The 13106-nt window shown below is 48.5% G+C and overlaps 4 protein-coding genes across 4 annotated transcripts; 2 read left to right on the top strand and 2 right to left on the bottom strand.

The window, feature by feature from the left end:
* Nucleotides 1-1536: 1536 nt before the first annotated feature.
* FPSE_00077 (uncharacterized protein) lies at nucleotides 1537-2030 on the bottom strand (the record flags this gene model as incomplete). Its single annotated transcript, XM_009253197.1, has 3 exons — nucleotides 1537-1584; nucleotides 1784-1842; nucleotides 1982-2030. The coding sequence occupies 3 exons, from the start codon at nucleotides 2028-2030 to the stop codon at nucleotides 1537-1539; spliced, it is 156 nt and encodes a 51-aa protein (XP_009251472.1).
* Nucleotides 2031-4281: 2251 nt separating this feature from the next.
* On the top strand, nucleotides 4282-5112 carry FPSE_00078 (uncharacterized protein; the record flags this gene model as incomplete). Its single annotated transcript, XM_009253198.1, has 1 exon — nucleotides 4282-5112. The coding sequence occupies one exon, from the start codon at nucleotides 4282-4284 to the stop codon at nucleotides 5110-5112; it is 831 nt and encodes a 276-aa protein (XP_009251473.1).
* A 1835-nt stretch (nucleotides 5113-6947) lies between these two features.
* FPSE_00079 (uncharacterized protein) lies at nucleotides 6948-8629 on the bottom strand (the record flags this gene model as incomplete). The annotated part of the gene is made up of 3 exons (XM_009253199.1): nucleotides 6948-7974; nucleotides 8057-8425; nucleotides 8478-8629. The coding sequence occupies 3 exons, from the start codon at nucleotides 8627-8629 to the stop codon at nucleotides 6948-6950; spliced, it is 1548 nt and encodes a 515-aa protein (XP_009251474.1).
* A 2820-nt stretch (nucleotides 8630-11449) lies between these two features.
* On the top strand, nucleotides 11450-12604 carry FPSE_00080 (uncharacterized protein; the record flags this gene model as incomplete). The annotated part of the gene is made up of 3 exons (XM_009253200.1): nucleotides 11450-11652; nucleotides 11739-12471; nucleotides 12524-12604. The coding sequence occupies 3 exons, from the start codon at nucleotides 11450-11452 to the stop codon at nucleotides 12602-12604; spliced, it is 1017 nt and encodes a 338-aa protein (XP_009251475.1).
* Nucleotides 12605-13106: the final 502 nt, after the last annotated feature.

Below are 13106 nucleotides of genomic sequence, written 5' to 3' on the forward strand. Positions count from 1 at the left end.
ACCGGTCTACCCAGTTCTTACCGATATAGGATATCTGCCTATTGACCTCAGACAGCTGCTATGCAAAGCCGCATATATTAGACCTCGTAAGAGGCTGGAATGCCTTCTCTCTCTCGATAATATAGTTCACTAGATCATCTTCTTACTCAGGAGTTAGCGACAGTTCTCCCCGATATGCTGTTGTGATGTCGTGGGCTCTAGCGCAACAATCCTTCAATATCGAGATCTTAATAGAGTGTTTTCGCGCCGACGCACGCAAACCTATATTTTCAACGTTATTAACGGCCAAGAAAACTCTATATTTATAATCTGATTACTGCAAATCTATTGCCATTGAAATAAAAAAATACGGATTTAATTTAAAAAATACAGAGAGGTATAAAAAAGTAGACTTCAATAACGAGTTAATATTGTAAGGTATGCGGGGTAGGGGGGTATACGGCAAGGCGGTGAGTTAGTCTAGTAGTTCGGGATGTGTTGCTTATTCCCAGGGCCTGTCTCTCTCCAAGCTTTTCTCCCTTGTGTGTCAGTTTCGTAGCCTCATTGTTAATCCATGCCAGAGGAATCGAGACATTCCGCGACCGACATGATATCCAAGACAATTGTCTCATCAGAATCCCCGTCTTTCATTACTAGCCAACTGCAAGGTCATTCCATCAGTTCCAAGTTTCTGCTCTCTTGACAGGAATTAGCGGCCAAGGCAATTGTCAAAGCGCCTGCAAGAATCGAAGTAATTTCGAAAACGGCGATCGACCAAAGCAAAGGGAGGGGGGTCTCGGCATCACGATGCCACCAACCCTTCCCAGGTCTGCCTGCATGAATCTTGAAAACGTGCCAGTGAAATGTTCCCAAGCGGCTGGTTCAATTCCACGAGAATAGCTTCATGTGGCGTAGAAGAATTAGCTGGGGATAATCTTGCAACCCCTATAAACCTAGATTGGCAGTTGGCTAAGCAGTCAGCTAGTCCTGGCGTAGCTTCCGCCTTCAACGCCACGGTTCAGCTGTGGTGGATTGGAGATCGACTGGACCCTTCTAAAGCGTTTGAAAGACGACGGTTACGGCGTTTAAATTTAATTGGTTAATGTTTTCTTGAATTAACCGCAACTCCTGCTGTAGCATTATGCGATATGTCATTGAGAGCAGCTCACATGTCATGCTCTGAATAGACCTCAAAGATGAAATGAGATTTTTAGTGGCTAACACTATTGGTGGAGGAAGTGAACAATCGCCTAGGTAGAGTGCATTATAGGTAGCGAAGGATGGTTTGGCGTCGGGACAAGCATTGTGAAAAGATGGAAAATCGGCGCATTATGGGAAGCGGAAGCGGAGCTGGCGAGGGTCCTGGTCGACCTAGCCAGCATCGCATTGGCCATGAGGGGATTATTGATCCTGTATTGTACAGGTAAGCCGGATCGTACTTCTAAACCGCGTACGTCAATAATGGGGAGCCATATTAATTGCGGCGGTCGAGTGGGATGCGAACTGCTTACTGCTATTGCGAGAACAATCCCATACAAACGAGACAACAACAGGGTGTCAGTCGTCCTGACTTTTGCCATAGGGGCTAGATATACCATACCACCGCTGCAAAGTTTGCTATAGTCATTATGCAAATGCATATTATTATTAGTCGTTCATCTCGAATTTCATTTTGCATGTCTCACCCAAGACTCGATACTAGCGGATCGGATAGATGGTGCCATAGTACCCCGTGATCGCTTCGAATCCTTCATCTCCTTTCCCTTCACCATCGCAAATGATCGTCGTCGCGGCCCAGACGTACCACGTTGTATTCTCTGAATGCAACAGGCCCATACGAAAACCGTTGTGCGCCGAGCTCGCCTATTCGATTGGGTGTGCCCATGTCAAATGAGCAAAGTAAGCAGCCCTACGAGAGTTACGGCGGCTACACAAAACATATTCTTGTTGTGACCATGTTATTGGAAGACGCAAAAGCAAGTGACAATTTGGTGTGGCATACTTTTCAGCCTCTTGGTTCCTGAGACAACGATTCGCTGATCAAAGGGCATGCTTGGAAAGTGACATAGTATATACACAATATCACTGAATGGGCGTTGAATCAAAGCATTTAGCATTTAGCATTTAGCAAAAGCTTATTGAGAAGACAATAGTTTGCCTGTTACCTACAAGCTTATCCCGAACTTTAACTCTTCCGCTGAGGCCTGTCGGTGACTCCCCCATTAGGCAAATATTCCAGCACTCCAGTGAAAATGGGGCCTTTGTTTACTGGTAATGCATTTTATGGGGGAGTTAATAATAACGTTGCAGCTCTGACTTTACTCGAGTGTTTCATCTGCAACTTTATACGGAGAAAGCACGTCCAGGGAGAGTGAGCATCTTCCAGTGTACATAGAACGAGTGTTTCGGGTAGGGCCATATACTGTCACGTTGAATTCTCTGTTTTCTATTCTGGACGTTCCGGGAAGGGTAGTTGGGACGTTGTGCTGACATAAAATGTCGCACCAGGAAACGGAAGTAAGACAGCACGCGCACAGGTGGTAAATGTTCCAAACCTGCCAAGAGCTGGAACGCAAGACAGCAGGTCTACGCATGCACAACAAAGGGATTCGAATGCAAACAACAATAGCAACTGATAATGTTAGCCATGTCATAATAGCATTCATCTCATCTCGGGGTACGAGCGGCGATCAGGCCCGGAAACCGGCTCCCTGCCCCTGAGGTTCGAGATCCCTGGAGTTGGGAATCCTAGGTAATCTTGTTAGGTCCAAGAAAAGGTCTCGATGGGCATGGGCATGGGTCATGAGTCGCCTAAAAGCCTAGAGATCAGTCAGTCATTCACAGTCAACCAAAACTAAAAAAGAGTGACAGGAAAGGAGTTAACAAAGGGCAGATACATACGAAACAGCGGGCCAATTCCTAGCCAAGCAGGGGTTTGCCGAATCGCCGACATGTGCGTCCCCGCGTGTAGCCAATCGATAGAACGTCGCCCACTCAAGTTTAATTACATTCTTGTAGACGAAGCCGATATGGGAATTTTTGCCTGCAGACGCAACAATGATCCTTGGTCTTCTCGGCCCTCATGGTCCGATCTCTCCCAAGCGAGCAAAGTCCAGCCCGCACGAGGCGAAGGTCAGGATTTCTAATTGTAGTGCAGTGGCCCGCATCCTGAACAGCGGATGAGTGATTCATGCCGGGCAATTGGGACACGGACGGGATTGCGGAACAGGCGAGACAGAATTCAGAGACATGTTTGCTGATATTGGTCCAGATTCGCAATCTGTCACCGTCACCAGGGTAAATCAATCGCGTTCATGTGCCAACTGAACGGCGTATCAGTGTCGCAATTAATTGGAGGAGTCCCCTGGCTGACTGTGCCTTAGCGGATGAACTGCTAACCGTGATGGGTCTAAGCCGCGCTGACCAGCAGCAGAACGCTGGAGGAAGGAGTTCGCTTGCAAGAGCAGTGAAGAGTGGTGCAATCACTGCAATGCTTCTCTGGGCTTTCTGACTGGTGCGCACCAAGCACCTCAGTGATAGAGAGAGAGGCTGAGCGGGCGAGGTCTCTCAGGGGTGCATTGAAACAGTGCTGCCAATTAGCGAGTGCTGACAGTTGGTTCTCGAGATTCAATGCCTTGTCGCGCCGATTCTGCCCCTGGACTAAGAGTGCTTTAGCCGTTGGACTGGCTAACTGGGCACGCGCCTTCACCGACCAACAGTCTGTTGTGGAGAGGACTTTTAATCTTCGTAGGACGTTTGACCTGAGTTGGCTTGGGTTGGCCTGAACCTAACTGAACTGGTGCTGCCCTACTGCAAGGCAAGGCAAGCGCCGACGCAGGAACGAACTAGACGCAGCTAAATCCTGTAAGGCACGGGCTGTGCTTGCAGAACAGGCACAAGTCACCTCGAGTGGATGGTTAGCATGGTACCTGCTTTAGCGTCCCCCTTGGCGCTCAATGGTCCCGCAGGGGACTGGTCGACTGGCCCAAGCTGGTCCAAGCTGGGCAACTGTTCGGGGGTACGTACCCCCACACCTCACCCCCCTCTCACCTTCCCTCCCACACCCAGTCCCCCTCTGGCATTTATCACAAAAGGCAAGCTTCATCCGCCGCTTCTTCTTCTTTTTTCCCTCTCTCTTCACCACCACCTTCAAACCAGTCACTCTTTTCACGGCTTCCAGCCTACCACACTCTTTTTTACTATACATAATAATTTAGGTCGCTTCGCAGCTTCTTAACAACAATCCCGTTTTCCTACCTTACCAATTACTATATACCGTAATTCCTAAATCCAATCTTCAAGATGCAGTTCACTATCTCCGCCGCTGCCCTCATGGCTTTCGCCGCCCAGGCTCTTGCCCAGGTCGCTGACTTCGACCCCGTCCTCACCCCCAGCAACTGGGAGCAGGTCCAGACCGGTGAGACCCTCGAGATCACCTGGCAGGCCAAGCCCAAGTACTCCGGCGAGAAGATCTCCATCTCTCTGATCGGTGGTGCTACCCAGAACACCCAGGTCCCCATCAAGACCATTGCCACCGGTGTTGACAACGACGCTGCATCCTACTCCTGGAAGATCGACTCTTCCGTCGGCACCAACAACGTCTACGGTCTCGTCCTCAAGCTCGAGAGCAACCCCGAGGTTTTCCAGTACTCTTTCCCCTTCAAGATCGAGGGTGGCAAGGAGAAGCCTTCCGAGGCTGAGGAGAAGCCCTCCAAGACCGAGGAGAAGAACGACTACGAGCTCCCCACTGAGGCTCCCAAGCCCACCAAGGAGGCTTACCCCGTTCCTCACACCACCGTCGTTGCTGTCCACGAGACCGTCACTGTCCCTTGCAACACCACCACCGTTGGCGGTTCTCCCACCACCTTCGTCCCCGTTGTCAAGACTCACTACCCCGTCCCTCCTCCTGCTCACCAGGCTCCTCCTGCCCACAACAACGGCACTGCTCCCCACCCTCCCGTTTACACTCACCCTGCCCAGCCCAACGTTCCCGTTGTTCCCACCAAGCCCGCTGGCCAGCCCCCTGTCTACGGCCAGCCTACCCCTACTCCCGTCCCTGTCTCCGGTGCTGCCCGTTTCGGTGCTCCCGTTGCCCTGGTCGCTGGTCTCGTCATGGCCGCTTTCGCTCTGTAAGCGGAGTCACGCACTTGATCTTTGATTCTAGCGTGGCGTCATGACTTCATGACTGCATTTTAGAGGGTTTTCTCATTTCTTCTGGGTATGGAGCAGACTGGGTATATTAGGACTCTGTTGCGCACATACATTGCTTCTTTTGTTGGTATTTATGAGACGGAAGGTTTTCTGGATTGTTAATGTATTGAGGAAAAAACTATAAAACCCAATTTGGGTTATTTGTCTTGATCAATTTTCTCCGATGTAGCTGCCCCGTGTTCCTCTGCCGCTACGTCGAATAGACATATGACCCAACTTTTGTTTTCCCAGGGATCATCACCTTCTAGTGTTATGAATATGAATACTAAGATACCCCATTTTACTTTGACAATTGCATCCTAAAACGCAGCTCGTGTATTCTGTCTTTTGCGCGATTTTGGTAACCCGACTAACTTTGTGGTAATATTGTGATTTTCGGTATGTGAAACCGCTGGGGACAAACGTGCATATTAATCTTGTGGATCTAACGGCGTTGTATACTGGGTTCCTGGGATCAAGGGAAATTACGTAGCAATAGATCTCCGCCCTCGAAACTTTGCTCTGGGCCATCTCCATGCTACTTGATGCTTCTCTGCATGTTGATCGCTGGGCTGCCTCACCCGTTCATTTTGTGTCGTTTCGTCTCAAATGGATGTCTGTCAATCAATTAATCGACGGTAATTGATTGTGAGGCACACCCCCCACCATTACGTGTATGAAAGCCCTACCGCTGAAGGAATGCTGGAGCATTACGAATCCGTCATCGTTCGTTTCAACCTTTGCCGGCAGTGGCGTCCTTGGCATGAGCTTGATGCCGTTTCGCCGCGGACTGGAACGTAACTGTTGCTTGCGGGTAACTTAACATAGCTGTGAGGTATTTCGCTCTTGTTTCTCCTTGTAGATCAAATACTTTAGACAGAGTCCTTTTACTACTGTGAGATGCAAGGGAAGAAAGGCCGGTGCGGGTTGCAGAATAGACTGACCAAATGAAAGTAGTCTTTAGGGCAGATGTTTGTTGATATAAACCATCCTTTGCAATGAAACCAAATGTAGATTATAGTTCAATCACCAACGTTCAGGGTCACAGCGATCTAACATCCGTAACACTCGGATCGAAAAACTTGGTGTTGCAGTTGATTGCGTATACAAGTCTCACATTCGTGTCCCGTTTCACAGATAAGGGAAAACATTGAGACAGCCCGTTCTCTGTGTCTTCGTGTCACTGAGACGCAGCGCCTCTTGTCTGTCTGTCAAACGCACGCGGCGCTTTTGTGGCGTTTTGATCGACAGGGACAAGTTCGAACCTAAATGTCTCATTCTCAACGTCATTTCGTCTTGGTGTAAGAACGCAAAGTATGTCATTAATGGTGGTTGGCAATTAGTGACCGTATTACTAGAAGCGTGGTAGACGGACCAAGCGCAAATCATCATATCGACAAAAAGCTTGGTACGATAATGTCTTACTTTGGGTCGCTTCTTTCGTCATTCTCTAATTCCGAACTTCGCTCGGGTGTCAAGAAGACATGTCGATCACTTGTTGGACAATTAGATCATGGTGAAGACAAACTTACAGAAACGCAGCACGATAGGGATTAGAGTCGTTTGTGAATTTTAACCCATAGTATTCGTGAAAAAGCAACCTTCGCATCGTCCTTTGACGCGATAGACTATCTATCCTATTAACCATAACTGCCATAGCTTGACCGCTCCATTGAACCATTGCACGTCTGGCCAGCATTCAAACCAATCAATAATTTCGTAAAACATTAGTAACTCATCCATTTGCTTCTTTTCTTCCTTCGCAAACTCCAATGCACTTAATGGCCTCCAATTTGGCCCTTTGGCAGTGGGGGAATCCAGCAGACAGCCAGGTTTAACGCAATGGTGATGATTCCAATAACCCAGAAGCCCATGGCATAGTCATTGCCACCGTGCATGAAGCGGAAGACGATAGCAAAGATAACACCGCCAATGTTACCGCCACCTCCGGTTAATCCTGATAGGATACCGTTGGCAGAAGGGTGGACGTGAGGCACAAGAGCAAAGTTCGCACCGTTACCAGCCTCGATAAAAATAGCCATGACCACCACAAGTCCAACCATGGTGCCGATGTTTCCCCCGTTAGCTTCAGAAGGGTTGACCTTTCCAATAACGATAAGAAGAGCACCCGTCACGAGTCCGCAGGTAATGATCCAGACCTTCTTGAGCCAGAGGCTGCGTCCAAAATTGTTGTACAACAAGTCTGCGATGACTCCACCCAAAGGCCGGTTCACGAAGTTGAGGAAGCCAAAAATCGCAGCATAGTTACTGGCTTTGGTCTGATCGAGGTGAGGGAAGTTCTTCTTGAAGTATGAGCTGAGGATGGCGTTGATAGCAAGCTCGCCGCCAAATGAGCATGCGTAGGTAGCGATGTGAAAGATGGTTTGAGGGGAGTATGTGACAGGGAGCGCTTCGCGGAGACTTGGCTTGACGACAATCTCGCCTCGAGCAATTTCCATAGCTTCTGTACGTGAAATGGAGTGCTCGTGATCGCCAATCTTGACGTCTTTCTCCTCACCGGGGCTCTTCTCCTCGTCTGAACCTGCACGATCGGGTGTGCGTGTGCCAATAGGAGTAACGTCACCAGAGCTAGAGATCCCATGCGCTTCCATGTTCTTTCGGACAAGCTCATTTTGGTTATCCCAGGACCCCATGGGGCTGTCTTCGCAGAGGAGCAGCATGCCGAGACCACAGACGATCAAACAGACCAAGGGAACAATAAAGGTGACTCTCCAAGCCTTTGAAGGAGTCAGGCCATGGTTGGCAACCAGAGAGTCAAAGACTGCAGGCATAATGAAATAAGTGCTTTCAAATAGTTAGTAAAAACTCCTATAAACCATTTCTTTTTCAAAGACTGGTGTCGTCGTGAGTGATAGGAGTGACTTACATTCCGCCACCAGCGTTTCCCCATCCTCCTGCCAGAGCATTGGCAGTACCAACTACGTTCTTGTCAAAGAACCCAGTACACCATACCTGACAAGGCACAAAAGTTGCACCAAGAATACCAATGAAGAACCGAGAGACGTATAAGCCCGTTGCACTGTTGACAAGTGGTGCGAGGCCGATGGGTAGACAGCCCAGGAGAATCAAGTAAGCGAAGACGCGTCGGGGGCCATACAAGTCACATAAAGGGCCGGTCAAAAATCGAAGGAAGAATGTAGCAGAGAGAGAAACGATATTGGAGTTTGCGATTTGAGCTGGTGTGAGATGGAGATCTTCTTTGATAGTGACTGTCAATAGAGGGGGAAACGTGTACCTAGTATCTTGTTAGTACACCACAGAGCAATACTTGGAATTTTTCAACTCACCAAGCCCAGAAAGCAAGCATAAATCCAAGCCATGAGAAAGAGAACACTCTGCCGTACATGTCGATAGGGTTGAGCATTGGTACACTTCGTGCTTTTCTACTGATGGGGTTGACCTCAGGGGCCTTCCACAGGTGGGTGATTTGAAAACCCATCTTGAACAGGTTCGTCGACGAGTTCGATAGATCTCAAGCCAGATAATTCGTAATCTTTGAAGATAGTTGAAATGATTTGCGAGAATTGGAAGGGTCTTGATTATCCCTGAGTTGCTTGTTGGTGATGAGCTTGAATGGCCTTTGAAACGGGATGACGCTTAGGACATATATAGCACGATTGCTTCGTATACTTCGCAGGCCAAGTTGAGCAAAAACATCAAAAATTGTATCTCCGGATTTCCTAGAACTATCTTTGGGATACTGGATCGATAAGAAGACGACAGCTTAGCTGCGGTGTCTTGGAGATGGCAGTGAGCGAACGGTGCAGCGATACTCGGAGGCCCGGAGATGCACAATTCACTGAATCCTGTAAATAATTCCTCGTTAATCCGATAAGAACTGGGCTGATGATGTAGGCTAAGAGCGGCCCGTTGTAGTGCAGTGTTGCAGAGCCTCAGTGGTCGACAGTTGATAGTCTCGTAGGCTTCCAAACACTGAACGATCAACTTTGGTGAGTTTGGATTGCGATACACATCAACAGATGTTTTAATAAAGTTGGCGAGTGCTTTTCAAGTCCTAGATATCATGCTATGAGCCCCTGACAAGCAAGTCCCAAATGGCTTTTTGGGCGTCAAGGCCTAATCACTCAAGCGAGGGTGAGCAACCAGATAACCAAATTAAATTAACCGGTAGAGATAACGATACAGACGAATAGCATTGATCAACATGTGCTTTTTATTTCCAGCCCATGTCTCAAACAATGCAAGTATGCGAGTCGAATGACGAGACGCGTCCTTGCTAGACATGGCGAGATAAGAGCTGCAGCATCACCGAGTGTTAGTCGAGACGGCCATGTACCGAAACTACTTAACCGATCCAGAACCTTAAGCTGCAAGCCAGGGTGCTCACGCCGTTGTCGTCTGATAAGCTGATCGTCTGTGTTCAAATGTCCAACATGTAATTGGCCATATGCCAGGGTGCCTGAGCGTAACGGGTGCAGCAAGGGCGATCAACAAGAGCCGCGATAAGGAACAAGGCTATTGCGATCCCCTAGCCGCTGCAGGGAGGCTTGTTCCAGGGGCCTGGATGGTACTCAGAAGGGTGGGAGATAAGGCCGTGGTGGTATTTGGAGAACTGAAATGTGAATCTCCGCGGAGTAAAGGTGTGGCGGGGTAAGGGCATATATATACCATACAGCAGGCCATAGCTACAGCGATAAAGAGCAGGAACGACGGAGATAAGCAACGTTTCGAACGTTGACATATTCGAGAAAGGAAACACGGCAATGCGCTAGGGAATTATCCTATCTTGTCGCGGGCGTAAAGAGATGGTGGTGTCGTGTCAATCATGGGGGCACCAAGCGTGCGATGTTGTTCGTATTGGACGCTCAACCCTGGTCTTTCGTCTTTATATAAAGCTGTTGCGAGACCCGAAAATGTGCCAGTTATAAGGAGATGGTATAGTTGGTATGTATGTACATACTATGCCGTCATTTGGCATATCTTCCATCATCAGCGACATGACGGAAGAGCAATTGATCAGGATTACGTCTCTCGATAAGCAACTCACGCGCCGCCTGTTGATCATGTTGCTTGGACTGCATGTATGGAATGCTCAGCCCAGCAATAAAAAGAAATTGGAATCGTCCAGATCTTGAACAAGTTGAGGACTAACGAAAGCCATATAGCCACTTGGCACTGGGCGTGGTTGAGCAACCACTAAGGGCGCTGAGAAGCTGTATTTGAGTTTAACATCCTCAAGGATCTGGCCTTAGATCCGAGTCGTCGTCGTCGTCGTCGCCCGCTTGGACGTGTTTCAATCGGCATGGTTTATTGAAGAATTTCCCGTTGTTACTGGATTATATTCCTTTCTGGAATCATATAAAACCGTCAAATGTTGATTGGTTTGCTTTTTGGTATAGAGCAATGGCGTCAGTGGGGAGTGGAACCATGAGGTTTAATCCACGCGCCGAAATCGGCAAAAGGAATGAAGCAACCTAGAAAGATGGAAAGAATGTTAAAACGCATGCAATCTTGATGGATTCTTATTGAGGCTTAGCATTTTTAGTCCTGTCTCTTCCAAACTCATTCTCCGTCATGATAAATATTCTGCATCATGAAGCTCAGATCCTCATTGCAAACTCAATCTTGGATAACGCCATGATCCCCATGGAGCAATTGCTTCAAAGGGATTCACAGAGAGCCCAAGACGATCATGATGGCTAAACTATATACGGTAAGAGGGGCACTTAAAACTCTCTTCTCTGAGTGGAGGAACGAAGGGTTAGGCTCTGTTTTTTTTCCCCCGATTTTTTTGCGTAAACATTTTTTTCTTAATGACTCGGGACCATGGAGGGGCAGTTCTTCAAGAGTTTTGTTTTCTTTGGTGGGGGGATACATTTTAACTTGCGATTATTGTCATTCTTTCTCCTTTAACCTCCAAATTTTGGTCAAAGTTGAATCAAAACAAGCCAGATCAACCCCGACTTCTTCAAAGGTGAGTCTCTTCTCTCCAATATGTCCTAGTCTCTCGTCATCACGTGGCCCCCAGCCTTTGCTCTGACGGCATCGTATCCCCTCGTCACTCCAAAAAAAAATGCTGGTAGTACGGCTCATGGCCAAAATTATGTGGGGTTGGTTACTCTCGTTGTGTCTTCACCTTGTTAGACTCATGATGAGACAGTTAAAAGAGAAGAGGAAGATGCAGAGATACTCATCAAATCAATCCAATCAATTCGATAAGAAACACATGTGACTGACCATGAGATTTCAGATCAAACCCTGCTTCCGCAGTCTGAGTCTAAACTTGAGAACTTTTGCCATGGCTTCCTCAACCGTCCCCAAGACCTGCAAGGTCATCACTGCTGAGACCATCGCCAAGGGTTTCCTTGGTGAGGTCAAGGACACACTGGCCAAGATCCAAGGCTCAAACCCGTGCACACCCACCCTGGCTGCTTTCCTCGCCAACGGTGATCCCGCTGCCGTCAAGTACGCCGAGTGGTCCAAGAAGACATGTGAAGAGAAGTGAGATATTCCTCTGTGTAGCTTGAATATCGCCCTGTCTATCGGGTGATGGCTACCCCCTGACCTGGCGCTAATGTATACCATAGCGGCTTCAACTTTGACCTCCGAACTGTGGACAAGGAGCTCCTCGAGGAGGAGATCATGAAAGCCAACGAGGATGAGGATGTCGACGGCATGATCGTCTACTACCCCATCTTCCCCAACAACCCTTCTCACGACAAGTACATCCAGGAGTCTGTCGATCTCGGCAAGGACGTCGAGGGTCTTCGTCACCAGCACATCCACAACATGTACCACAACATCCGCTTCATTGACCCTCCCGAGAACCGCAAGAAGTCCATCCTCCCTTGCACTCCTCTCGCAGTTGTCAAGATCCTCGAGTACCTGCAGATCTACAACCCCATCTTGGCTTCCGGAAACCGACTCTACGGCAAGACCATTACCGTCATCAACCGATCCGAGGTCAACGGCCGACCTCTTGCCGCTCTCCTCGCCAACGACGGTGCCACCGTCTACTCTGTGGATATCACCGGTGTCCAGGTCTTCACCCGCGGAGAAGGTATCAAGAAGGCTCGCCACCTTGTCCAAGACAAGGAGGGCTGGAAGCTTGAGGACTGTCTTCCTCTCAGTGATGTTGTCATTGGAGGTGTTCCCGTCGAGTCTTTCAAGGTCCCCACCGAACTCATCCGTGAGGGTGCCGTCTGCATCAACTTTTCGTCTTACAGAAACTTTGACGGTCCCGCCATCAAGGAAAAGGCCTCTATCTACGTGCCATCTGTCGGCAAGGTTACCATTGCTATTCTGTTGAGAAACCTGGTTGTAAGTGCCACCCGTCCACCATACGACAAGCCCTGTGATACTAACCAGTCAGCGCCTCATTGCCAACCGACCCTCCAACGATGAGTCGCAGAAGAATGTCGAGGCCCGAGCTGAGGCTTTTGCCGACGACTAGACTGACTGCTGTTTTCGTGCGTGAAAAGGAAGGGAAAAAGGAAAGATATTTTGAGAGAAGGGGTTATGATTGCTTTGAACTAGATTACGGAAAGAAAAACTCACAGGGATACATGTTTTGCGAAAACAAGGAAAATGCATTTTGTTAAGGAGTTGCTATAGATGGGATATATCAAAAAATGGGATGATGGGATGACCGGAAAAGTTGGTTCACTTTGGGATCTTGTGAGATGTGACGAGTCAATCCGTGTTCTGTCTTGCATCACAAACTTGTAAAATGATGCATGAGCTGGAAAGCTGAATATCTGTCTTCTCTCAGCTGCTCAGTTCTGGTACTTCTGTACATGGCCCCAGCTGACCCAGGACTCGAGTTTGACTCTCTTTTTTTTTCTCGTAGGATTTCGAGGCGTCTTTTATTGAAACACAAACAAAGTATGGCGGGCCTATCGATGATGAGATCGGTTACTCGCTGAGATATGATAGCTGTGCTACTCCACCACGTA

The sequence above is a fragment of the Fusarium pseudograminearum genome, chromosome 1 (assembly GCF_000303195.2).
Source record: "Fusarium pseudograminearum CS3096 chromosome 1, whole genome shotgun sequence".
Classification (NCBI taxonomy): Eukaryota; Fungi; Ascomycota; class Sordariomycetes; order Hypocreales; family Nectriaceae; genus Fusarium; species Fusarium pseudograminearum.